The 25,890-nt window shown below is 37.5% G+C and overlaps 1 protein-coding gene and 1 pseudogene across 3 annotated transcripts in view; one reads left to right on the forward strand and one right to left on the reverse strand.

The window, feature by feature from the left end:
- Nucleotides 1-3,007: 3,007 nt before the first annotated feature.
- Nucleotides 3,008-25,890, forward strand: part of LOC109049467 (neuropilin-2-like) — a 68,957-nt gene continuing 46,074 nt past the window's right edge. Inside the window, exons 1-3 of one of the 3 annotated variants that reach the window (XM_042743076.1) lie at nucleotides 3,008-3,701; nucleotides 14,013-14,190; nucleotides 24,935-25,116. In XM_042743076.1, the coding sequence (XP_042599010.1) occupies nucleotides 3,629-3,701; nucleotides 14,013-14,190; nucleotides 24,935-25,116 (433 nt within the window). In that variant the 5' untranslated portion in view covers nucleotides 3,008-3,628. The remainder of the gene's footprint in view (nucleotides 3,702-14,012; nucleotides 14,191-24,934; nucleotides 25,117-25,890) is intronic. The other 2 variants (XM_042743114.1, XM_042743037.1) reach the window with 2 other exon arrangements.
- On the reverse strand, nucleotides 24,817-24,897 carry LOC122146783 (annotated as a pseudogene).

Genomic DNA, 25,890 nt, shown 5'->3' on the forward strand with positions numbered 1-25,890 from the left:
CAATTTTTTAGTTTTTATTAAGAATTCAATGAGGACTTGATGACATTAGAAAAGGTTATTTTATGAATGGCCCCTTAGAGTGGTATAGTAAGAAAAATGAAAGTATCAAACTTCATTTAAAACAAAGATGTATTTTTTGTGGATTAAACAAGAGGCGACAGAAGCCTATGGAGTGAAGCAGGATGTGACCTCATGGTCTTTGAAGCCCTGCCGTTGCTCCTGTGAAGAGAGGGGTGTTGAGTGAGACAGACCTGATGGCTGATTGTACACATGGTTCTCTGTTCCTCACACACACTTGAAAAATGAAAAATTTGTGGTGAAGAAAATATAGCAGAAATAACTTTCTCTGAATAGATTACTTCAAGCTTGGCTTGAAAATGTCAAGCAAATGTTGCATTTGTAGTAAATGAAGAAATACCCTTGTTTATGTGTCCTGATTCCAAACTATAAGAACTTTATAGTATATATTTACGGATTAAGTAAAGAAATTCAATAAAATTTAGTAAACTTGCTAAAGCACTGTTAGGTGTGCTATAAGGTTATCTTGTCGATTAAACAACATGCATCCAGTCCTCCACATCTGTTCACATCATGATCCTTAATAAAAGTCTACCTTGTATGATTGTGTTTGTATATATTTTATTTAAATGTTACTTTTAAGTTATTTTTTGTGCCATCACATTCAATCTAAAAGTTATTCTGTCAACTGAAATGATGTATTTACTGACTTAATGTTGTCACAAACTAAATTTAATATATTGTTATATCATTGACATTTTCTCAGAAGAAAAAATGTAAATCTCTTATGTAAATGTCTCTCTTTCTCTCTCTCTCTTTCTCTCTCTGTCTTTTTTTTTTTTTGTTAAGGTGACACGTGCACATATACTACACAGACAGACAAAATCCAGAAAATCGCCTTCACAAGGAATCTTTTCCATGAAGATAGGATGATGGATGTGACTTTTGCAGGCAACTTTAATTTAGACATGAAGGTAAAGTTATACATTTAAACTGAGATCACAAGACACAAGAATGACCTCATGCATTATAATCAGAAAAGTTTCTTGCATCATAAACAGCCATAATGTAGTATATATATATACGTATGCATAATAATCAACAAAGTCCAGCAAAACAAATCCAAAAATTGGCCTCTTTAAGTCATCAGTACTAAAACTGAATGTCCTTCCACTTGACTACTGTAACTTCCTGGTGTGAAGGCCATCCCAAAAGCAGTTCTTGGTGAAGTATTTTCGGCATGGCATAGCTCTGCTGTGTCATTAAAAAACCTCTGTGTCTGAAGTTAGATCTTCTGATTGTAGAGCAGCTTGGCTTGGGTGGGGTGGTCCTGTTATGTGGCAGTTGGTCCAGAAACATGACATTTCAGCCTAAATTTACAGTTCTCATTTAGCCTGTGCCAACGGGCTGAGAAACACACCTTAAATCCTGTGCAGTCTGTACAAAAGACATGAATGTTCTGCCTTTAGTGTGAAACATTATGGTACTGAATACTTCACTCAGTGTTTTTTTTTTAAATAAATAAATGTTATGCTACACTGTTGTCATGCTGCATGTGAATGCCATCTAGTTATAATCCAAATTATATTTCAATTATTAAATTATCTTTTTTATCAGTCGAAAAAAAAAATCAGTTCAAAATTAATTTCAGTTCAGTTGTCACTCTGGAAAGAAAGTCAAACTGCATTCTACACCATTCAAATTAAGTTTTGAGGTAGGGAAGATTATTAATTAAACAAGAAAGAAATTGCACTTTTATTCAGCAATTTGCAAGTTTTAACAATATTTCACAATAGTATGCTCTTAACATATTGCACACGAGTAATGTCTAAGAAAAACAAAATTTGTCAGTGTATCCTTGTCTAAACAGATGAGATTTTTTGAAATAAGAAACTGTGAAATGTTAGTTCATCAGGAAAGAATGGCAATGCAGTAGACATTAATCTAGTCCAACTGCTGTGAAGGTCGACAGTTCTGGCTATGCTCCTGCTCTGCCCTTGACGACCCATGTTGTTGAGGTCCTGTGGTCAGGTCTGTCCCCCTGCAGGTCTAATCACGCACTGATTTGAGATTTCTGAGCTAGGTCAGTAGCCTATATGAAATAAACATTGCCACACGTTGCCTCATGTAATTGTGCATTGCACACATTGCCTCATATCACGATGACCATTACATGAGCAAGGCTGAGAACTTCGCATTTGTATTGCGTTGCAAGCCCCTTCCTAGATAGGTGAACTTGAATTTGTACAATTTATCATGGTTTCATCATGTCATGTGATGTCTTGAAAGTAAATTGCATTTCAGGCTGTGCATTATTGCTAGAAAGGAAGACCAGACAAAAACTGAGAGAGAGAGAGCTAATGTTTGATTCACAAATGAGTCATTGTTTTCTAACGGTTATGCGTTCGAATAGCACGATTGGAAGAACATGACAAAGTCTCGTTTGGAAACGTTTCTCTCCTTTTAATAATGATAAAAGTTATCACATGGTTATGTAATACTTCTGATTGATCAGTTGCTCCATTCACCACTTTTGATCACTGACCGATTCTATCCTACCTTTTCACAGAAATGAACCAACTCTCACAACTTAGAACCCAAAGAAACCGAGATGATTCACCAACGGGTATTTTTTAAACCAATATTTCAGTGAATCGGTTGAAAAGTTTGTATTTATTTTGAGCGATGACCAGTTCTATGGATCCGTTCATTGAATGAACCGATTCGCTAAAATGAACCGGACTTCTCATCGCTTAGAGAGAGAGAGAGAGAGAGAGAGAGAGAGAGAGAGAGAGAGAGAGAGAGAGAGAGAGAGAGAGAGAGAGAGAGAGAGAGAGAGAGAGAGAGAGAGAGAGAGAGAGAGAGAGAGAGAGAGAGAGAGAGAGAGAGAGAGAGAGAGAGAGAGGTGAGAGAGAGAGAGAGAGAATCAGAGAGAGAGAGAGAGAGAGAGAGAGGTGTTCTAAGTGTAATGCGATAGCTGCGCCGCTCAGAAATGCTATTACACACATACTGACTCACTCACTCACTCGCGCGCATACACTCGCGCTGCCACAGATCAGCGCGAGCACAGCAGTGCGCTTCAACACGCTTCTGTGCGCAACACCAATTCCACTCCTGTCTCGCAGTTTGGACAAAACTTGGTGCATCCCGAGTATGACTGAATGACTTACTAGAGCAAGAAGATAGCAGAACATTTAAACTCGGAGGGCAGCGTGTTTTTTTAGCGGATGATTAAGGGAGAAACCCCCGCGCAAACCTCTAGGCTATCAAACCATCGGAGACCGATAAGGCAATGGAGCGCAATACACGGTTTTAACGGAATACAGTTGAAGACCTCTAATTTAGTCTTATTTGAGGAAAAACAGGCTGTTTCATGACAATTGACTTTATGAATAGGCTACATGAAATAGATCATGTCATGCACAGTTTGTATTTGCTGTGCGCAATTGGCTCAACAGAACTGCATTTGAATATGAAATTCTGAGCTCTACAAAGACAAAAAGGCTTATTTTCTTTACTTTTCTCAGTCTGTATTAACGCGGTTTGTTCTTTGAAGAAGATCACTAGTTGAACACGCTTCACTTCTTCAAGGCAGTGCATTTTTGGAAAGATGGATTTCTGGATATCTCACCATGGGATTGCATGTATTTTTTGCTTCGTTCTGAAAGTCAGCGCAAAAGAAAGTAAGTTTGTCTGTTTTTCCTCTTAACTTTCATAACGGTGCGGTATCTACGTGTGTAAATTCCCATCCAGTGAGCTTATCCGCAAATGGCAAACAGATTTCTCTCCTGGCGAAGCGACGTGTGTTTCTGCTGTCCAGATAAACCATACTGAGAAAAGAAGAGCTTCTGGTTTTGTTTAATGGAGAAAAAGAGCAGATTTATATTTAATGAGGCGCAGCCACACAAATAAATGGGAAACACTTTCTTTGAGCGTTGTTGGTGTTTGCTGAGACATCTTTTTAGGTAATTTCTGGACAACTTTTCCAGGACAACCTGGGCTGTAATGTAGGCTAGTTCATATGTAGGCTAATAATAAAATAATGTAGGCTAGTTCATATGTAGGCTAATAATAAAAAGTAAAAAAATTTAAAATAAAATTCAACCAGGCTTTACGAGTCTGATGTCACCATAACTTTTTAAAAAAGTTCCTTCACTAAATCATAATGTAGATGTAAATACCCATAATGTAAACATCAAGAACCTTTTCTATAAAGAACCATATAGACACAGCAAAGTGGTCTTTATTTAAATAACTAATATAGAGAATCATTTTAAAGAAAAAACAGCAAAAATCCGAACGTGAAATCAAGCCATATTCACTGTAACCTTCCCAGAAAATACCACGACTTCGCGTTACGAGAACATGATTTGGGGGTCTAAACTAGTAGAATCATCAAGTTTCTTGTGCTTTTGTTGATATCATGGCAGAATGATATGGTAGCTAGGCAGAAATAATATATATATATATATATATATATATATATATATATATATATATATATATATATATATATATATAGGCTATAGTAGCCTATAGTATGCAAATTAATTATTAAGATATGCATGTATGATATTTGTTGAATTCCGAGTTAGCCTACTTCAGAATATAGGCTATAGGTTTACACCGAGAAGAACATCGGAGGATGAAATCTATTGACAGCCAGGCATTTCTTTAAAAAATCGACCAAGGGGTCTTTATATATTTGGTCCCCCACCGTTTAATAGTGAACAATCGTTGACCACGTTTTGAAACGTGCTTGTTCTCAGTCATTGTGGGTCTTTCACGGGAAAACCGAGTCACGGCGCGAGCGGACTACAGAGCGCGCGACTTTCAGCCCGCCTCTTCACACGCGTACAAAACACGTACTTATATGGCGTTTTTGTTAATTGCTACGTGTTTCGTCCACTTTTTTTTCCCGGAATAGCAAAACAATGCTTCATTAGAAGCTGTCAAATAATCAGAAGTGATAAGGCTGTAACAACAATGCCATTCAAGTTTTCACGGGAGATTGTTTTCACAGATATCGTCAACAATGCATCGTTAATTTTAACGTGAACAGCTATTAAGGGAAAATAATCATGTGTGTAATTGGCCTTTTGACTCAAAACCTCACAATTAATGAGTTATTGTAATGATATACATCTTAATTGTGTTGTTTTGTGCAATTCATAGCCATATCTATGCCCTAGTCCTCTCAAAAAATATATATTTATTTACAGTGCAGCAGCACCTGCAGTTTTAGGCCAACAGGTTGAGAAAAAAATGATGAAGCAGCTACAATTAGTGGTGAAAGTTCTTTAAATAATGGAAAGTTGCAGCTGCGAATGAATTATCCATACTTGCTTATGGATGACATTGTGGCTTGACTTGTGGCTCTCTGCCATTGTTGCATTATTGCTCTTGACAAACTTTCATCCTTGGAGAAGCTGGTTTACAGGGTGTGGTGGCATTGCAAATGATATTTCTGCAAAGAAATAACCACTTTAAAGTGGCTAAACTAAAGCAGCTTTAGAAATATGGCTCAGCAGTTTGAAGTGCAGAGTTCAGCAGATGAATGGACATTTTACATGCTTGTTTATTTTCTGTGATCATTAGCCACGTCTGCAGTAACTGTTTGATAATTGTTTTCGCATTTACTCGTGGGGGTAATTTATGTAAACAGTTTTGATTTGTGAGTCCATATCTTGTTGCAGACAATTACGCCTTATTTTTAGGTTGGGTGTTTAAAAACCCATTTGGACCGCAACCTGAAACTGCACACATGCAGTACTCTCAAAGGTACTTCTGCAACGCCCCCTTTCCCAGAGCGGCATCGGCTTCAACAAGCGCAACACAATTATGGACAACAAAGACACAGCATCTCTTGTGTGAGATCCATGCCTTTAGGGGCCCTTCTCAGTTTTGTGTTTTGTCCTGGCCAAAAAGTGACATGTTGACCCACATAAAATGATATCAGACTGTCCAGACTGTCTTTTATTCTCAAAAACACTATTTTCACCTGCCTCTCTATGCCTCCTACTCAAACCTCTTATTCACATCTTGTCAAACACTGCCCTCAAAAATGGAACCCTCTCAGCGAGTCCTTCCAGGGTGTTTTCTCCTGTTTAAAAGTTAAAGATCAATGCATTGATGCATTTAAACCTGTTTGTAATTATGCTATTTCTGTGTATTTTATGTTTAAGGAACCTGTAACTTATTTAGAGGCAGATATCTATTATATAGATATCTGCCTCTGTTTTGGGGGAAAAAGTGACAAAATGCATATTAAACTGCATTTTTACTCTTTTTGAGTGGTGTTAACGCAGCCATTAATGCTAGGGTGTAATGGGTGATTGCCAAGGTGTTGCTATGAGGTTTCAGAGGTGTTCTGGGTGGTTTATAGTGTTGCTGTGCTTCTTCTAGGATGTTTTTGGTATTTACTTACTGAAAAAGAACCCACCTTCAAGTCCTTTGTGATATTCTGGTCCTTCTATGGGATGTTTTTGCCCATTTTATCGCCCGCCAGGTAAAAATCCCATGTCTGATTGCTTAGAAAGGTTCCAATAGCATTCATCTTCAAGCTGCACAGTTTAAGGCATCGTTCATGTCTATTGTACAAACAGTGCAAGTTTAGCCAAAGTTGGTTCAAATCACTAGTATGAACATTAGTAATAGTGATGTTCATTTATCCTGGCAGCTTTCCTTTACTGTACCTTTATGACAGCTTTTTTGTGTGTCCACTGTTTAGCTTGACACACCTGATTAAAGGATAAAGAGACATGTATAAATACTTTATGTGAACAAACAAAGCACTTAGTTCTCCCCAGGATTCCTTCAAATAGACAGAAAGACACACACCCATCTACTCGCACATACACACATCTTCTTTTCATCTACAACACCCTGAGTGGTTGTGTATGCCCTTTCATCCTATTTTTTCTGGGTTTCGTGAAGAAGAGAAGTACTAATCTATGCAGAAGCTAGCAGTCTCAGCTCCGAAAAGAAGGTCAAAAATTTGCATTTGGGGCCAGGAAACCACGACCGAATCAATCCCTGCAGCGGCAGTGGGTGCTGAGAACTCCCTGGACTGATGGAATTGAGGAGGAATTAAAAATATAGCATAAAGAAGCAGCCCCTTCTATACTTAGTGTCATTTTGAGCTTTTAGTGGAGCATGAGTGTGGGTGTGAAAGAAGACAGACAACGTGACACATTGATGTTTGTAAATCAGGGCACCGCAGAAGTTTCGGTGAGCTTTAACTGTAAAATTCATGATGCACGATCAGAAGTACACTGGGAAATGCATAATGAAGAGCAATATAAAATCTCTTAAATCTGATTAGTTCAACTGTTTAGAAGAGAAAGAGCTGATGCATGGACACAAGTGACTGTACAGCATTTGAATTCAATGTTAATTTAGCAATCATCAGTTCATTGTTTCTTGAAAACAGCCAAGTTGGTTGAATTAACTATTGTTTATTGTGATTATTATTAATTCATGTAAATTATTAAAATGTTCATGTTTATACCAGTTAGTTCTGGTCCTTTTGCTCATCTTAGTTTATTGTTCATAACAGTGCTGTTTGTGAAGCTTGGTAGTTCTTCTAAAGAATAAAAAAGGTTTAGAGCAATGTAGAGGATGTGGAGCATGTTAGAATATGTGAGCTGTTTCGAAAAGTTTAATAAAGGTTTGGATCAATGTAGAGGATTTGGAAAATTAATATTCTTTAAAGGGATAGCTGAGCCAAAAATGAAGGTTCTGTTATTATTTACAACCTATATAGAAAAAGTAGACCATAATAGTATAATGAAAGTGATCAATAGGACTTATTAGTTGCTTATTGTGATTTCTATTAATACATGCAATTATTTATTGAATATTTATGTTTTGTATTGCTGTTTTTACCATTTAGTTCTGGTCCAGTTGCTTGCGTCTTGTGGTTTATGATGCTCTAACAGTGTTGTTTAGGAAGCTTGTAGATCTTCTCTAAAGAAAATTAAAGGTTTAAAGTGATAAAAAACGTGGAACCTGTTCCAATAAGTAAAACCAAGATGTTTCAGCCATGAAAATTAAAAATTAAATGTTCGTTTCAGCCATGAAAATGAAAAATTAAATGTTTGATTCAGCCATGAAAATGAAAAATTCAATGTTCTTTAAAAGGATAGTTCACCCAAAAAAGAAAATTCTGTCTTTATTTACTGACCCTCATGTCTTTATATAGGCTACCTATATGGAGAAAGCAGACCATAAAATATCATGAAAGTGGTCAATATGACTTATGTGCTATATTTCATGTCTTATAAAGCCCTGTGAAAGTTTTGTGAGAGGAATAAAATGAAATTCAATATGTATTGGACTCTTTTGGTGAGTGCTTAGATGATAGTGAGACTCGTGAGAAAGAGAATGAGAAAGACTGAGCGAGAAAGCTTTGGTAAGGATGAATGGATCAGTGCTGATTTCCTCACCGCGGGTGACAGCACTTTTTAATTAAGGTGCGAATGGAAGGATGGAGAGAGAAACAGAGAAAAAGAACGGGTGAGAGAAATGGAGATATATCTTGGCCTCTCTACATGCATGCAACTTATCGCCACGGTGACAGCTCAGCACAGCTATGATTCCATTAATAGAAATTAATACCAGCAGAGAGGAACACAAAACATCTGGGTGCACACTCAAAACATACACACACAGAGCGATTTGTATTTAGAGAGCTGTACATTTTAGATCCCTTTTTGTTTTTTGGCATTTTAGTCTTTTAAAAGCATCATCTCATGTGATTTAAAGATTAGACTAAAAACTGAAAATGATTATCATTATTTCTTGTCCCTTAATGTTGTTCTAAACATGTTTGACTTTAAGACTGAAATATGAGTCATTGTTTACTTGGTAATCTCCATTGATCTCTAACCACTGCAACCGGGTCTTTGAGTCAACCTGAGAAGTGAACTGGTCAGATCTGTGAACAATTTTTTAGACTGGCTTTGTAAACTGGATTAATTGAAAATATCTGCCTCAGCAGAATGATTTTTTGCAAATCGGACATGACTACTACTCTCATGAACATACCAAGAAGAGCCAAGGATGTCAAGTTTGAACTGGTGATGTGCAGTTATGAACAAATTATTCAGTCAGGTATTAGATCTTTTAAATCAATCATTGATTCGTTCACAAAACTGGTTTAAATGATTTGTTTACACAGACTCACTGAACCAGTGATCCAGTCAGAGTGGTTAACAGCTCAATGACTTTCAGCCTGTTCCAAAAAAAGCTGGTGCACATACGGACCATGTTTATAGTGCTTTTATAGAGGTTTTTGGCCATGTTTGTCATGTTTGGCCATGTTTGTTCATTACTCCTATTTCAACATGTGCTTTTTAAAAAAGAATAGTGGATTTTAAAGTATATAAGGGTGAGTAAATATTTTATTCAGGGGAAGTCCTGGTCCTGGGATAGTTATTTAGGGGAAGTCATGGCCTAATGGTTAGAGAGTTTGACTCCTAACCCTAAGGTTGTGGGTTCGAGTCTCGGGCCGGCAATACCACGACTGAGGTGCCCTTGAGCAAGGCACTGAACCCCCAACTGCTCCCCGGGCGCCGCAGCACAAATGGCTGCCCACTGCTCCGGGTGTGTGTTCATGGTGTGTGTGTGTGTGTTCACTTTGGATGGGTTAAATGAGTATGGGTTACCATACTTGGCTGTACGTCACGTCACTTTTTTTTATTCGAAATGAACAAGACATTTAAAGTTACACAAACCTTATTTTTATTCTTTGTTCATTCCAGCAGCCAGGTCTGAAATCTCTTCTTGAGGCTGTCTGTAGCCCCTCTCCCCTTCTGTCTCTCTGTCTAAAAAGTGCAGAGCACGCAAAATCCCCCCTCATGGAATTATCCTCAAGACCCTCTCCCCTGAAAACCCACAACTGAGCTATAGACACAGCCAGAGAATACATGCAGACAGAATGAAAATACTAGAATGATTGCTATCTGTCTGTCCTTTTGTGTTCCTGTAATATATTGGATAATAATACTGAGATGAGGTGAGGAATTCATGGAAGGAGGGCTGCAAGGGGAACTGTCAAGTCATCTTCAGCACAAAATAAGAGAAGAAAATGAAGCCTATTTTAGGACCTTTTTATTTATTATTTTATTACCAGTGTGACATTATTTAGAATAAATTAGAATAATAAGAGTGTTATTTAAATGGTTATTTAACATCATATTAGCAGTTTACTTACTGACCTATATATATATATATATATATATATATATATATGTGTGTGTGTGTGTGTGTGTGTGTGTGTGTGTGTGTGTGTGTGTGTTTGTCTTGAATGTTTTTGTGTGGGCACTTACATTTTACTAGCTAGATTTTCCCCTTCAGAGGATGTAGTTGAAAAAGCTTAGCAGGATTCAGTTGTTGCCTTAAATGCCACCTCATTTTAAGTGTACCTTTTAAAAAGACATAATAGCAGTGGAAATGTCAAAAGCCCTAACCATCCTTATAGGTTTTATTCAGGCTCTTATGACTGGCAAGCCGTATGGGAGTCTTGGCTTCAGGTGACACTCAACTCCTTGTCTCAAGATTTTCAACCACACCAATGCATAGTGCTGAAGATCTTTAACATGGTTTTAGTGTGCCTTGCAGCTCGCTTTTGAAGGGCAATTTCACAAGTTTTCAGAAAATTCTTAGATATTGAGGGTTCTGGGGTTGTGCATTTGGGTCTCTTTGTGTCTCATTTTTACAGTGTCTCATTTAATTCTCTCCGGCTACATCACTATTTTTGTGTTGCTTTAATATTAGAGACTCCGTCCTTTCTCATCCGGGCTATGATCGTATAACTCATGCAATGTAAGAAATGTGGCCACTGATATAGATTCTTTATTCCAGAAGCTTTTAGCAGATATGGGATGAAGTTGTCAGAGACAGGAGGATTTTTCCAGCTGTGTTTATCTATGTATTAGCAGAAGCCAACGTCAGACCCAGAACTGTCAATCAAACCACCCTCTTCCTCTCTGAACTTGCACTATTCCCACTTTCCCTTTCCGATGTGTGCTGTGTTGTATCCTACCCAACATAAGCATGTTAGCTGGTTCCACTCACCTTTTGTGGTGGTGTACATTTTTATCATACAGAAAATATAATCTTCAGGCTTGTCTTCTCATAAGGTTGATGGCAATAATCATAACCATGTTCTGAATCATTCATTTTATGCAGTACCATTTAAAAACCGTAACCTTTAAAAATGAATATGCTTCTATGCACAGGTCAAGATCAGACACTTCAGCTTTATTCATTTTATCTTATTTACTTGCACAAAATGAACAGGACTGAAATGAATAGCTAAAATTAGTCACTTGTAAATGAAGTAGTGATGGTTAGCTTACTTGAGGAAGTCAAAGCTTATTTTCATATATCTTTTTAATACCTTTTTAAATGTTGATATTATCAAACAAGATGATTTAAGAGCTGAATTATGTTTTAAGCTGCTATTTTCTCACCACTAGTGATGTAACTTCCTAAGGGATGATGTCATTCAGCAACTGGCTTTTGTTAGTTAAGGAATTTTACAAAAGACTGATGGGTTATAAAGTGCATCAGGACATGGGAAAAGCCTATGAAATGATGACCAATTGAAACAGTATTTCCAGTAAACATGCTGAATATTATGTGATACATTGCTGGGTTTTATTTTCGAAGAGCACAGCACACATGCCAAGAATGGCATCATCAATTCAAACTAGTGAAATAATTTAAAATTAATATAATTGTTATGTTCTGATAAAAGAAAACACATTTATTTGTTTTCCATTAATACAAATAGTGAGTTAAATATTCTATGAAGGTGATATGAAAATGTGCTGCATAGTAGGTATGACCCATCTGCTAACTCCTCAGTTGTCGTTTGGCTGGTATGTGGTTAAAAACCCCTCACTGTACGGTTGTCATGGTGAAAGACCAGAAAGTATTTCTGTCTCCTAATCTTAGCTTCATTTAGAATAATAATAACCAGAGTGATATCCTCTATGTGTGAGGGTGGCATGAAAAAGGGCTGTTCCGCATGTTAGCATGAATGCTAGCATGTGGAAGGACTGTTTGGTGATGCTAACAGAGAAACTACTTTAGGTGAGGTGGTAGAAGAAAGGACCTCTTGAACCTCCAGAGAAGAGACTTGCATGCCACTTCCAGTCTCAGGGTTGGCTATGGTAGACTATTATATCTTGTACAAAGCATAAGAAATGTGTTGAATGCCTCCAGACTTTTACAATAACATTGTGAGAAAGCTTAAAAGAACATAAGGTAATTGAAATGTGGTTGTAATTTCACGAAATTGTCAAATTAAAGATTTATTTATTGTAGAAATATAGTATCCACAGAGCAATGACATTAGGGAGATGTTATTTTCATTTTAAGTGAGCATTCCCAACAACTTTTTGCCCAACCAACTTCTATAATATGATGTGTTTTCAAGAGGCCTTTGTGACGTCATCCAGTATCATCCAAAATGCACCAATTACTTGCAGGAACTTGTATTAATGAACACAAACTTATTTATTCATTTTATTCATTTATTTGTTACTTTATTTTTTTTTGAAGGGGAAAAAAAGCAACTTTGCTACCTCGAAATGCTTCCTCAGAATTGATAGCAAACTTTTGATGCCAGAAATTTACCTGGCTAAAGTTATAACTGAAGCTGAAATGTGTGTGCTTGATGCGTGAAAACAAAACTCATTGGTTCTTGCACATCAAAAGCACTTTTGAGTTTCGGTTTACCATATTTAATGTGTATGAGATAAAATAAAAATTTCTTATATACTTCTTAAGTTGAAATAAAATTTGTAAGGAGTAAAAAGTACAGTTTTTTTTCCTTCAGAAATGTAATCAAGTAAAAGTACAAGTAATCAGTTTACATTTTACATGAACAAAGTACAAATTCCCCAAAAATAATACATAAGCACAGTAATCCAATAAAATTACTCAAGTAGTTTACACCCCTGCAAATAGCAAACATCTGAAAACATTAGGCTAGTATTATAACAAAATTATGGCTTTACAAAAACACATTAAAATAAAATGATATGAAAACATATGATAAAAAAACAACAAATATGTTATTTTCTAACTGTATTTAACATTTTCACAACTGTGTGTACATACCTGCAACCTTTCAAATTTTATGTTTATAAACATATGCTTCTGGAAATGAATCTTTTCTATCCATATTCAGGGTTAATATTTTGCATTTTAGGCTCCTATTGACTACAAAGTATGTGCTTTCTGCAAATGTAATTGTGCAAGTGTAATTGATTAGTTTATTATTTTTTATATTATTCATATCAGAGACTTCAGAGTTGTGATGGCGGAAGTTTCAGGAATGTTTACTAGGCCTATTGTGTGCAAAACAATCCTGCAACCTACATGTCTTGTTATAGATTGCACACAAACAGTATTACCTTGTTTTCATATGTATATAATGCGGTCTTTTTTGATAACTGATGATAATAGTGCTCTGCTCTCGTCCAAGCTTTTCATGGCTACAGTAGTGGCTTGCGGCCAAGTAATCAGCTCGCAGCGCCCTCTGCTGGTGAAAATCTCAATCATATTACAGCCAGCTGGCTTGTATTTGCATGTTGTTTTGAATGTGCTATAAAACGGGGACATTTCCGGGGACAACTCCAGTAGGGGACAGGACACCAAAAACCGGGACTGTACCCGTAAAACAGGGACGTCTGGTCACCCTACACAATAGGGATAATGTTGATTTAATGATGGTTTTAGCTTCATAAAGCATTGTTTTTGTCCCTTGTGTGTTTGTACAAGATGATAGGTATTCTGGTAGCCATGCAGTGCTTGCTCAGGGATTTGGTAGCGCTTGTGACTTATGTATTAAATTTGCCTTAAGTTTACGCCACTCTGCTTGGCCAAATGAGCGTGAAGTATGTGGCAAATAACTAACTTATCTCACACTCTACCTCACCTCACTTTCTTTCTATTTGTCTTTCTCTCATTTGTCTTAGTTGAGACATGCGGAGGCCAGCTGGATGCCAGTAAGGCTGGTTACATCACATCTCCAGGATACCCCCTGGAATACCCGCCCCATCAGAGCTGCCAGTGGGTGATCAGCGCACCCGAACCCTCGCAGCGCATTGTGCTAAACTTCAACCCCCACTTTGAGCTGGAACGACTGGATTGCAGGTGAGAAGAAAGTCTGGGATAAAGGAAACTGGCTGGAAAAAAGGGGCAAAATTGAGCACTAGTCCTATGAAATGACGAATGATAAAGATGTGTGAGCAATTAATTTACCTCCAATGGAGCATTTGCAGACCCTGCCATGTGTGTGGAATTGTTGATGAGGCGAAAGTGTAAGATAAGGAGAAAAGAGAGTGTGAAAGAGGTAGACGTTGAATGCGCTTAATTTATTGGATGAGAGAGAAAGATGTGAGTCATGGGAAGGGGAAAGAGGATTTGTGAAAAAAAGATATAGTATGTGGTACTGAGGATTTGGAAGAAAAAAAGTGACCCGGAGAGGTGGAACTATGTGAAGAGAGGAATGACGTTTAGGGTGAAGTTAAGAGAGATATAATACAGTTTAAAGCGAGCCTAAAGGGCTCACGCAGGGATGAGGTGCAGCTGTCACTGGCAAAGGGGGTCGTCTAGAAGGCTTTTTGTAGAACTGTTTCCCCTCAGCTGTAAAATTAATTATATTCATCCATAGGCTCTCACTTTTCAGAGTCTGACTTATATTACAATGACCAGTAAAACAGTTCTATTAATGTCACTATGTTTCTTTTAACTTATACATAAGGGATATGCAACTCCAGTCCTGGAGGGAATAATATTGAAGAGTTTAGCTCCGTCCCCAATCAAGCTTCGGCCCTCCAGCACCGAAGTTGCTCATCCTTGTCCTATATAGCTAAGAGACTCATGGAGGGCTTTAGGTCAAATTCTAATTAAACACACAGCTAATCAAGATGTTTAAGTTTAGAAACTTCCAGGAAAGTGTGTTGGGTAAGGTTGGAGTTAAACTCTACAGGACATTGGCCTTTCAGGAACAGGATTATACACCCTTGTCCTACAAGGTATTTGTTTAATACATTTTCAAAAGTTTTATTGTTGGACAAAATATATACTGTTTGTTAAGAAATTTTCAAAGTGAATTAAGGTTCTCTAAAGGGCCATTCACCCTTTAAATAGGAGGAGTATCATCTTGAAAAGAACAAAGTTGAGTAGAGTATGCAATCTATTCCCCAAATGTACGGCAAAGCTGTACAACTGTACAATGTTAAAGGGATAGTTCACCCAAAAATGAAGATTCTGTGATCATTTACTCACCTTCATACCGTTCCAGACTTGTGTGACTTTCTTTCTTCTGAGAATCAAAAAGAGGATACTCACCCTCAGATTTGATATAACATGAGAATGAGAAAATCATGACTGAATTTTAATTTTTGGGTGAACTATTCCGTTAAGACTCTCTAGACTAAAGACTAGTAGCAAATGCTCTTGTACTTTGGATACATTAGTCAAAATTACTGTCTGGGAATTTACTGTCTGAAATTACTTTTTTCTTCAGGGCTGTATTGTCCCTGCTGGTTTAAAATTAATGTTGTTTTTAAGCGCTAACTTTAAAGTCATTTTTCTCAGTTTCACACTCTAGCGAGTTAAGGTCTTTTGCCTTTGTAGGGCAGTACTGTCCTGCAGATTTAAGCTACACCCCAGGTACACACCTGAACCAGCTAATCAAGGTGTTCAGGGCTGCTTGATAATTACAGACAGGTGTGTTGGAGCAGGGTTGGAATTGAAGTCTGCAGGATGGTAGCTCTCCAGGAGCAGGGTTGGAGATCCCTGTCTGCAGTAAAACAACCAGCTTATTTAGCCATTTCAGAATGGCCAGTTGGAAGTGACATGAGTGACAGAGACCATTGACGATATGACAACCAACAGTACAGCTACTTGTCAGCACTTCAGCATTTCAGCATCGCTGTCAGTATGAATGCCCCTTTAGACCTTAGTAGTTTGGTGTAATGACAATGAACAAGTTTGCTCAGGGATATCTTGGTTACTTGCAAGTGTCTGAAACAAAACTCTTGAACATATTCAATGCCAAGAACATCCCAAACCTTGCCAAGTTAAGCACATAGTTTTTTGGAAGTCTAATTGAAATGATCTGGTTTCCTGACAAACTGATATAAACCTCTGCACCCTGCCAAAGCGGATACTGAGTAAAACTAGCCCATCAGATTAGAGTTTGCCATTTTGGGAAAGCCCTAGACCATTTTTGTTTGCCAATATCTGAAACAATGTGCAAAAATTCTATCTTTAGGTGTTCAACAGCTTGTCACTGGGGCAATAATCTTAACAGGACAACTTTGTACCTTGTCTATGCCTAAAAGGTGAATATCAATACATTAGAGTAGCAGCCAATAATATGTACCCTTGAGGTACTACTATGAACCTTTTAGGGGTAAATAAGGTACAAAGATGTCTGGCCAAGTGAAAAGCTGTCGACCTCTAAAAGTAAAATCTTTGCTCATTTTTTTTCTGAGAATGTAAAGTCCATCTGATGCTGATATTCAACATTAGTGTTACTGTTTATATGCCATCAGTTCAGTAGTGGCCTGAAATTGAGCTGTAAGGGTCTCTGTAGTTGTGGTTTGCAAGGTTATGACAGTACAAAGCAATATCATGTACCATGCTCATTCTTAATCATTCTTACTCCGTCTCAGTCTGAATGAGTGGAAGAAAAGTGGTAAGAAATGTGTGAGAAAAAATTCTGAAGAGGTGCTTTATGGTACAGTGCTTCATAAACTGGCCTCTTTCTAATGGTCCACTTCAAGTGTTCATCTCCTCCATCTGTTTTTTACAATATATACAATGAGTCATCGTCAGCGCATTTAAGCGAGGTATGATTGAAAGGCCCTGGCTCCGTCTTTTAGACAGCAAACACTTACACACACTAGCAAGCACATTTAAATTCACCTTGTGCTTATGAGTGCTGGCTCTGTTACCCGGAGGAGCTGCCTCGGTTTCGCTTAGCTTGCACAATTTACCCTAGACAAGGTCAAAGCAGCTTCTTGTGCCCTAAACCATACTAACTAAAGTGCTTCTAAAAAGCATCTTGTGGCTCACATGATGTAGTTAGGATAGGTGTGGTATCAATGACAGGGAATTTTTATCAGCAGGGAATTTTTATTCCAGAAGCAAAGCCAGATGGCTTTTACCTGGAGGGCTGTGAGCAGATTGATCTGAGATAGATGCAATAAAAATGGCAAAATGAAATATCTGGCCATATCTTTAATGTGATACTATTCTCCTTTGAGATGAAAGAAAGAAAAGGGGTGGTGAGGTGAGAAGAAATCTCTCTCTTTTGCACTTTCTATCCATCTGTCTGTCTGTCCGGCGCTCTCTTCTATGAAGTGATTTTTTTTCAGTTCATTCCTTCAGGTCTCTACCCAATTTGCCTCATTACCATTCTCCAAATAGATCCCCATTATATTTTCTTGCCCTAACACATTACTCTATATGCAAACGACAAGTTCCTTCTGAATGCTAAATACTGAGTTCACATAATGCATACAGAGGAAGAAGTAAATTGTTGTAGAAGGATTTAAATGTTGTACTACAGTGGAAAGGGCTTAAGTCGAAACCAGATCTGATTGAGATTCTCCTCTCAGACACAAAGTATTGACAGAGAGACAGTTGTTTGGGCTGAGGAGGGAATCTAGAAGAATTACTGGTAAGAATGAGACAGATGTGTGCGATGAAGTCTGCATCACTCAAGGGAGTCTGCGCTCTACTCAAGTGATGAAAGTTCTCGCGTTTACTATGCAGCGCTATCTGCAGATGTTGAGGTGCTAAGCTATTGAACAGCATCAGCGTTTCTGAACTACAAGCATGATATCACCCTATTTCCACTTTTCCTCAGGGACAAAGATCAATGTATGTCCTTTGCCCTTAATGAAGAATCAATGGACCCAGCACATTCAAAAGAGAGAGGTCATGGTCAAGAAGGGGACAGACCAGCAGACCAAAGGCCACAGGGGTCATGTGTACAAAATGAGCATCACATAAATAAAAATACCACAGTTACATTAAACAGTTATAATAATGGTTATTCTTAGATCAGTAATTGCTCAACAAACCTTATGAATTGTTTCCAGCTCCTACAGTCTGACTGGGTGATATTCAGCACAATTTAAGTCATAAAATGCCTAATGTACATAAACCTGTGACTGCATATCAGTTCAATTCAAACTACAGCTTAATTAGAAATGCAACTATATATTCGTCAGCATTATTGGCAAGTACATACATTATTCCTTTGTTCACTAACTGGCGTTTAATCAATTTTCTGGATATGTGGTCGATGATTCTAAATGGTTGAGGATTTCGCATGCTTGATAATTATTCAAATAGGTCAATAATGGTTTTTTAGGACACAGCGGTTTCAGTGATTTTTTTTTAGGGCATTGGAAATATATCAGCAACCCCAGAGTGTATCAAGATATTGATAGCTCAAAAAAAAAAATAACAAAAAAAAAATTTTTTTCCAATCAGTCTGGAGTAGTATAAAGTGACACATTTGGGAATTCAAAGATTTAAAAAAGTCTCTCTTTACCCCAAGAAGCCAATTTTCCCAGAAAATGTTTTAATATCCTTGATGGAAAAAAGGACCTAATGCATTCTGATAAGGCCTAAGGCTTTCAATGGCAACATAATGGGAATTGGGAGATGGCACGTTTTGATGGAAAAAAGCTGAGTTTTGGAAGGCTAGAAAATTCTCTTTCCTAAAGGTGTGAGTAAAAAAAAAAAAAGAAAAAAAAAAGGTGGCTTTAAAGCCAGTTTTAGTGTTGTTTATGAAAGCCTCAGGCTCCTGCGGTCTAGCCCAGTCATCTGTAAATGTCAGCGCTGTATCGGACAGCAATGCTATTTGTTTCCCGACCGGATTGTATATGGCAACCCTCCCTTCCCCTCGGGAACCCTCCCCGGCATCTATTTAATATTTCACAGGCACTTACAGCTTATTAGGCTGCCCCCCCAGGGGCCGAGCGTGCGGCTTTCCATGCAGACTCTCAGCATTATTTAATTTCAATTTTAGTGTCTTGGCCGATTGACGAGCCATCCTGGAGCACGTCCTGCGGCTGCTGGCCTAAAAGCATGGCAGAATTCAAATGAGCAGCCATTGTGTTATTTGATATTGAAAAGCCAATGCGATTGTGTGTCAGACTGAATTATATTCTGAAAAAGCCATTGAGATGAGTTTGAGAAAGATAGAGCAACAGGATATCTTCATAGAATAAAAAAGATATGTCACGCACCATAATTGCTGTTTGATTTCAGCTAAGTTTTGTTTCCAGGATTCAGCAAGGAAGCTACACTTTGGTCAGGTGGAAGCTACACTTTGATATACTGTATATATATATGTATATATATATATATCAATTCTTGCTTTCTCTGGGAATTAAACCCATTACACTGGCATTGCTAGCACTATGATGCTATACTGTTTGAGTTACAGACCTAATTTTCTGCTTGCTATTGCTAGCCAGAAGCAGATGGTATGTTTTTTTTTTTTTTTTTTTTTTTTTAGAGAAAATTTTATTGTACAAAAATGTGATTGATTGATTGGTTTATTCTGTACTTAAATGGTAGGGTAAGGCAGTGCTTCTGAAACCTATCCTGTGGACTCTCATCCACTACACATTTTGTATGTATCCCTCATGGGCCACTCCCAGTTCAAGTCTGGCAGACTCAACTATTGAGCTGATGAATTGAATCAGATGTGTTAAATGAGGGAGACATACAAAATATGCTAAATATGTTTGGGGATCCCCAGGACAGGTTTGAGAAGCACTGGTGTAAGGTACTTTTAAGAATACTACAGTACCGGTATTATTATTCTGGAGGTGTCCAAGAACATGGTATTATATATATATATATATATATTTGGTAATACCATGGCACATACATATTGCATGGTATCAGTTGATTACTATGATTTTTAAGTGGCATACAGTACTTGATTTTATTCAGTTATATTCAAATAAATTCAATTCAATTATATTATATTGTATTTGACACTTGATGAAGTACTGTAGCAGTATCATGGTTCAGTGATGGCATAAAATGGTAGTACTGTGGTACTTTGATTTCCTTTTGTATACCGCACCAGGGTACCATTAGTTACTTATATGGTGCTATAAGGTGAATAGAAGAGCACGTTATTATAGCAGTGTCCACAATGCATGAAATTACTCTCATATATTTTTATGCATCCATTGTAATTTAAGTGCACATTAGCCAAATATAAGATTCAACAGTGATGTTTAGCGAACTAGAGGGTCTTATGATTAAAAAACACATGCTACAGTGTTGTTAATTGTGTAGGTAGTTGGTTTCAGGCAGTTCAGAGATTAATGGGGTCCAGGCTTATGTTACACCCAGTGTCACCACAACACATCTCTTTTCATTTGAACATGGGCAAGAAACAAACACGATTTATTACTGTATGCATAAGACAAACAAGGATAGTAGCACCCGTACCCCTGTGTATCTGTCTGTCTGTCTCTTTCTCCAGACAAACTGCTCTTTAGGGCAGCTAGTGACACCTCGGGGAACTGTGTAGGCCTGAAAAAATGCTTGAAAAACACCGTAGGTGTGAAAAGCAATTAGCAGTGAAGAGGCTGGAGGGGAGAGGAGACAGAAAGTGAGATTGGAGAGGAAGACATGTCTGAACATGAGACAGGGACATAGGGCCTTTGCCCTCCTCGTGTCAAGCACATTTACAAACATACCACTGTCTGGAGAGTTTTCATCACCGCATGTAACACCTGAATAACCATTGAATTGTGCATAATTAGCATGCATAATCGCAGCTCTGTTGCACCACAATTTGAGCTTGACACCTATAAAACATTATATTGCTGTGATAATGAGAAAAAGCTTCTTGCGTTCAGTCAAAAGTGCTGTGAAATTGATACAAACATTTTTTTGTGAGGTAAATAAGTGATCCGGCTGTTGATCAATGGGCTTCCTGGTTTGTTTCCACTCTCAAGCGCGTCTCGAAATGCACCGGAGCCATGTGGAGGCTTCTAGAGATGGTCAATATCCATATTTGACACACACACTTGTCACTGCTAATCCAGGAGCCAAGAGCCCCTGCAAAATCAATCACAACCTAATTACATTTGCACACAGTTACAAGCCTTCATCCCAGCTTTTCTAGTGTTTGAGGTAAGATGGACACAAAAAGAAAATGAGTGAGAGTTTGTGTGTGGGTGTGGTTTTACCTACAGTACAGTTCATAACGTAGCTATACTTTGGGAATAAAATTGTCCTTAAAAGTATATTGAATATTCACAATATATTTAAAACATTGTGAATACAGTGATGATTTGGTGTCATTAATTGGTGTCTAATTTTATGATTTCTTTTCCCCCTTTTCCCATAACTAATGTCTGTGATTGAAACTTCAGTAACAAATGTTCAATTATCAGTTCAGTTTCAGTGAATTCATGATTGATTTAAAACTCTGATTTGTTCCTGCCATCTATTAAAAATGTCCACAGAGGTCTACATTATTATAATTTTTTAAATATATTTAAATAATTTAGTAAAAATACAGTATATGTTGATTTTATTGCTGTTTATATTTTACTGTTTATTGGTGCATATAAATTAAAATAGTAAAATATTCTTGCTTGTGATAATTTAGTGAAAACTATGTGGAAAACATATCATCAAAATGCTAAAAAGTATTGAGTATCTTTTTTAACCTATTTTTCATAGTCTAGGAGTGTTCTCTAAATGTAAAAAAAAAAAAAAGTAAATAATGTTTTTCTTCGCTAAAAAATAATAAAAATTTTGAGATATCATGTTATTAATTATTCTAATTCTAGGGCTGTTGTCAAAGTTAAAATGATTCATAAATGAGGAAAATAATATTTTTTTTTTCCACCTAATAATGCCAAGCTTTTGTTTGAGGTGTAGGGGTAAGATTAGAGTTAGTTGTTAGTAGTTGTAATTAGATTTATATATTAAAAAAAAAAAAATAATAATTAATATGTCCTCATGTATGTGTGTGGCACTGAATAAAAGTTTTTGATACAGTTATGTTCCATTTTTATTTTGATGTATTGTTCAGACCATTGTCTTTGACATGTATAGATTATAAAACTATTGTACATTTCTTATGCATTAGAAGGATGTCATATGCTGTACATGGATATGCATGTATGTTTGTGAATGTGTATGTAGATGTCTCAGGTCTAAATATACACTGCTGTACCTGAAGTCTCCAAGTGTGCGGTCGGCCGGGGGGTCCAGAGCAATGAAGAGTCAGAGACACCTGCCTATTTATGTCATTCTGAGGGGCCCGGGGCCGTGTCAGGTTTTCACACGCACACGCACACACACACACACACACACACACACACACACACACACACACACACACACACACACACACACACACACACACACACACACACACAATCATGTCTGGTTCACTATCCTTGCGGGGACTCTCCATAGGCGTAATGGTTTTTATACTGTACAAACTGCATATTCTATCGCCCTACACCAACCCTACACCTAAACCTACCCCTCACAGTAAACTTTCTGCATTTTTAAATTACCTCACTTTAGGTCCCAACGGTGACACGAGTCCCCATGAGTCAGTGCATTCAGGTTTAAGTCCCCATCGGGCGAGAAAAACATGTACACACTCCCTGAGTGACGTGGAGCCAGCAGTTATGCGGCTCAACCAGGGATACTTCAGTGCCAACCGGGAAGGAAAAGTTAAAAAAGGCAAAACGTCATGTCTTCATTCTATTCTGGTTTTGTAGGGAAAGCTTAGACACATTCATTGACATCAATATGTTTATGAGTATCTCCGCAATTCTTTGGAGACTCCAAAAGTTCTTGGCGTTCCAGGTTTTTCATATCAATGTTTTAGTTTTTGACTACTTTAAAGCACTATTGCAATGGTGGATTTCTAAAGAACTAAAGAATTACAAGTAACATTATGAAGGCTGCTCATTTACTTAATCAGTTCATCCACACAGTTAAGTTCTGTGAATCTGATTCACTGACTCTTTTCTTGACGTTCTATCCTCAACTGACAGAAACGGCAGATTTTTAATCTTTGACTTGCTTGGCAACTTCAGCCACTTTTCCTGTCCATCTTTGCACAGATTAAACACTTAAAAAAATAATAAAATATATAATACAATACAATACAATACAATACAATACAATACAATACAATATAATTAACTAATATAATATAATATAATATAATATAATATAATATAATATAATATAATATAATATAATATAATATAATATAATGTCCTATATATAAGTCCCAGTGCAACTTTGTTTAAAGTCATTGCTTACAGTCCAGTTCTACAAATTCTTAGTGAATCAGTTAAACTGAATCATTTTATAGAATTCAAAAGAATCATTTAATGGATTCCCCTGGCATCAGGCTGTACAATATCTTCGTAGATTACATTCATTTTTTATTTTCAAGAATGCAACACTAAGTTAAAACTAAACTTGCAGCAATTTGAAGCACTAAGTTGGTTTTAAACTGCATAGATTCATTTTCATAGTAGTGGTCACCATGTTGTGCTCTGGAATAGTTAGGTTGGGAAGGATGGCGTGTGTTTTCAGGAATCTTGTTTAGGGGTTAAATGGGGCGAGCATTCCTAAGGTGTGAGAAGAAGACTGACTCATGCATCTCTATGGCCAGATTTATTATAAGGAAGCACTCATGCAGAAAGTCGGCTGGATTTTTGGGAGTCTTTTGCCTCATTTAGACATTGTGTGTGAAGTGTTTTGGCAAAAGAGGGCAACACACATTAAGGGATTATTTTGGCCGGACAGGTGGTCATTGTCTCAGCTCCTTCAGTCTGTCTCTAAAGTGACATGAAAAAATGTGTGTTTGTTGTGATAAGGCAGCAGTCCACGCAGGGTCAAAGGTCACCCCAGCTCAAATTAAAATGACTCCTAGCGGTTCCTTCACAGTTACTCATTGATGCAGAAGATATTCCATTGCACTTCCTTGTGTTCTTAATGTTTGTCTTTCCCAGAGGAACATTTTTAGTGCTCATATGTTTTGTTAAAATATATACTTTATCTGATGTCAATAATTCAAGAAAAATATTTCATATTAGGGAGAAATAAAAATAGACTATAGGTATATATTAAAAATTTATTTCAGTTTTAGTTTGAGTTATTTTAGTATATCAACTAAATTAAAATGAGAAATATTACCTTGGAAGCTATCTGAAATGAAAGGTTTTCTATATTTTATTTTATTTCAATTAATGCTTATTTAATTTTAAGTAAAGATTTTTTTTTATGTTTTTAATGTTAGTTAGATTTAGTGAACTATAATAACCCTTTTGCAGAATTTGGCATTTTGCATGTATTCCATACAAACAAATCCGAAAATAGCATTTGAAAGTGAAAAGTGAAAGTGAAAGTGACGTGACATTCAGCCAAGTATGGTGACCCATACTCAGAATTTGTGCTCTGCATTTAACCCATCCGAAGTGCACACACACAGAGCAGTGAAACACACACAACACTGTGAACACACACCCGGAGCAGTGGGCAGCCATTTATGCTGCGGCGCCCGGGGAGAGCAGTTGGGGTTCAGTGCCTTGCTCAAGGGCACCTAAGTCGTGGTATTGAGGGTGGAGAGAGCGCTGTACATTCACTCCCCCCACCCACAATTCCTGCCGGCCCGAGACTCGAACTCACAACCCTTCGATTGGGAGTCCGACTCTCTAACCATTAGGCCACGACTTCCCCATGGGTAAAGTTTTCAACCAGCAATGATCGCGCCTCGGATAAACCTCATAGGCTACAATATTGCCTCTGCGAAAGAATCTTAGAAATTTAAGCATGTACTGTTTTTTGTTTTTAGGTATGACTTCATAGAGATTCGAGATGGGAATTCTGAGTCCGCGGACCTGCTGGGGAGGCACTGCAGTAACATCGCACCTCCTGCCATAATTTCCTCGGGTCCCGTCATTCACATCAAGTTTGTCTCTGATTATGCGCACCAGGGTGCCGGTTTCTCCCTGCGCTACGAGATCTACAAGACTGGTGAGCGAGCTCAATCCCACTGCTGCCATGTGGTTAAGGAAACAGACATTTGGAGGAACAGTTTTTTTCCAAGGGAACAGCTCAATCATTCTCATCCTATAAGTCCTTTCATAAGATTGCTGCTATCATAATCAATGGAGAGTGCATCATAATTCACATTCACTTGACAGACACCACAATTTTAATTGTAGTTGTGCTGCACTGCAAAATCAGCCACTTTTCATATGTTTTTATTTTGCTTAAAATTATTTTCTGAAATTGTATATTATATAAAATATTTCCCATATATTATATTAATACAGCGTAATTTTATAATTAAAAAAAAAAAAAAAAAAAATTATATATATATATATATATATATATATATATATATATATATATATATATATATATATATATATTTACAGGCTTTACAAGCTTATATATATATATATATATTGTGGCGGGGTGAAGGAGGACACGACTCGAGGATGAAGGGTAAGTTCCCCGAAGGGTGGATTTTATTAGAGGTCCGGGTAGTGAAATGGCGTTGGCGTGAGGTGGCTTGGTGCTCGGTGCTCGGCTTCCTCGTAAAAGGGGTGCGCTGGTGCAGTGTGGGTCCGTGCTTTCCCGTGGGTGTTGGGGCTGGCGGTCACACGCTGCTCTCTGCGGGCACAATGAAAGAAAGGGTTAGCCGAGTCTTGCGGAGACATCTCTCACCTCTGTGTTCGCTTGCCGGGTTAATGAGAGCAGCGTTTGATGGGGCGCAGGTGTGGCCACTCAGCCCGTGGTGAG

The sequence above is a fragment of the Cyprinus carpio genome, chromosome A1, assembly GCF_018340385.1.
Source record: "Cyprinus carpio isolate SPL01 chromosome A1, ASM1834038v1, whole genome shotgun sequence".
NCBI classification, from domain to species: domain Eukaryota; kingdom Metazoa; phylum Chordata; class Actinopteri; order Cypriniformes; family Cyprinidae; genus Cyprinus; species Cyprinus carpio.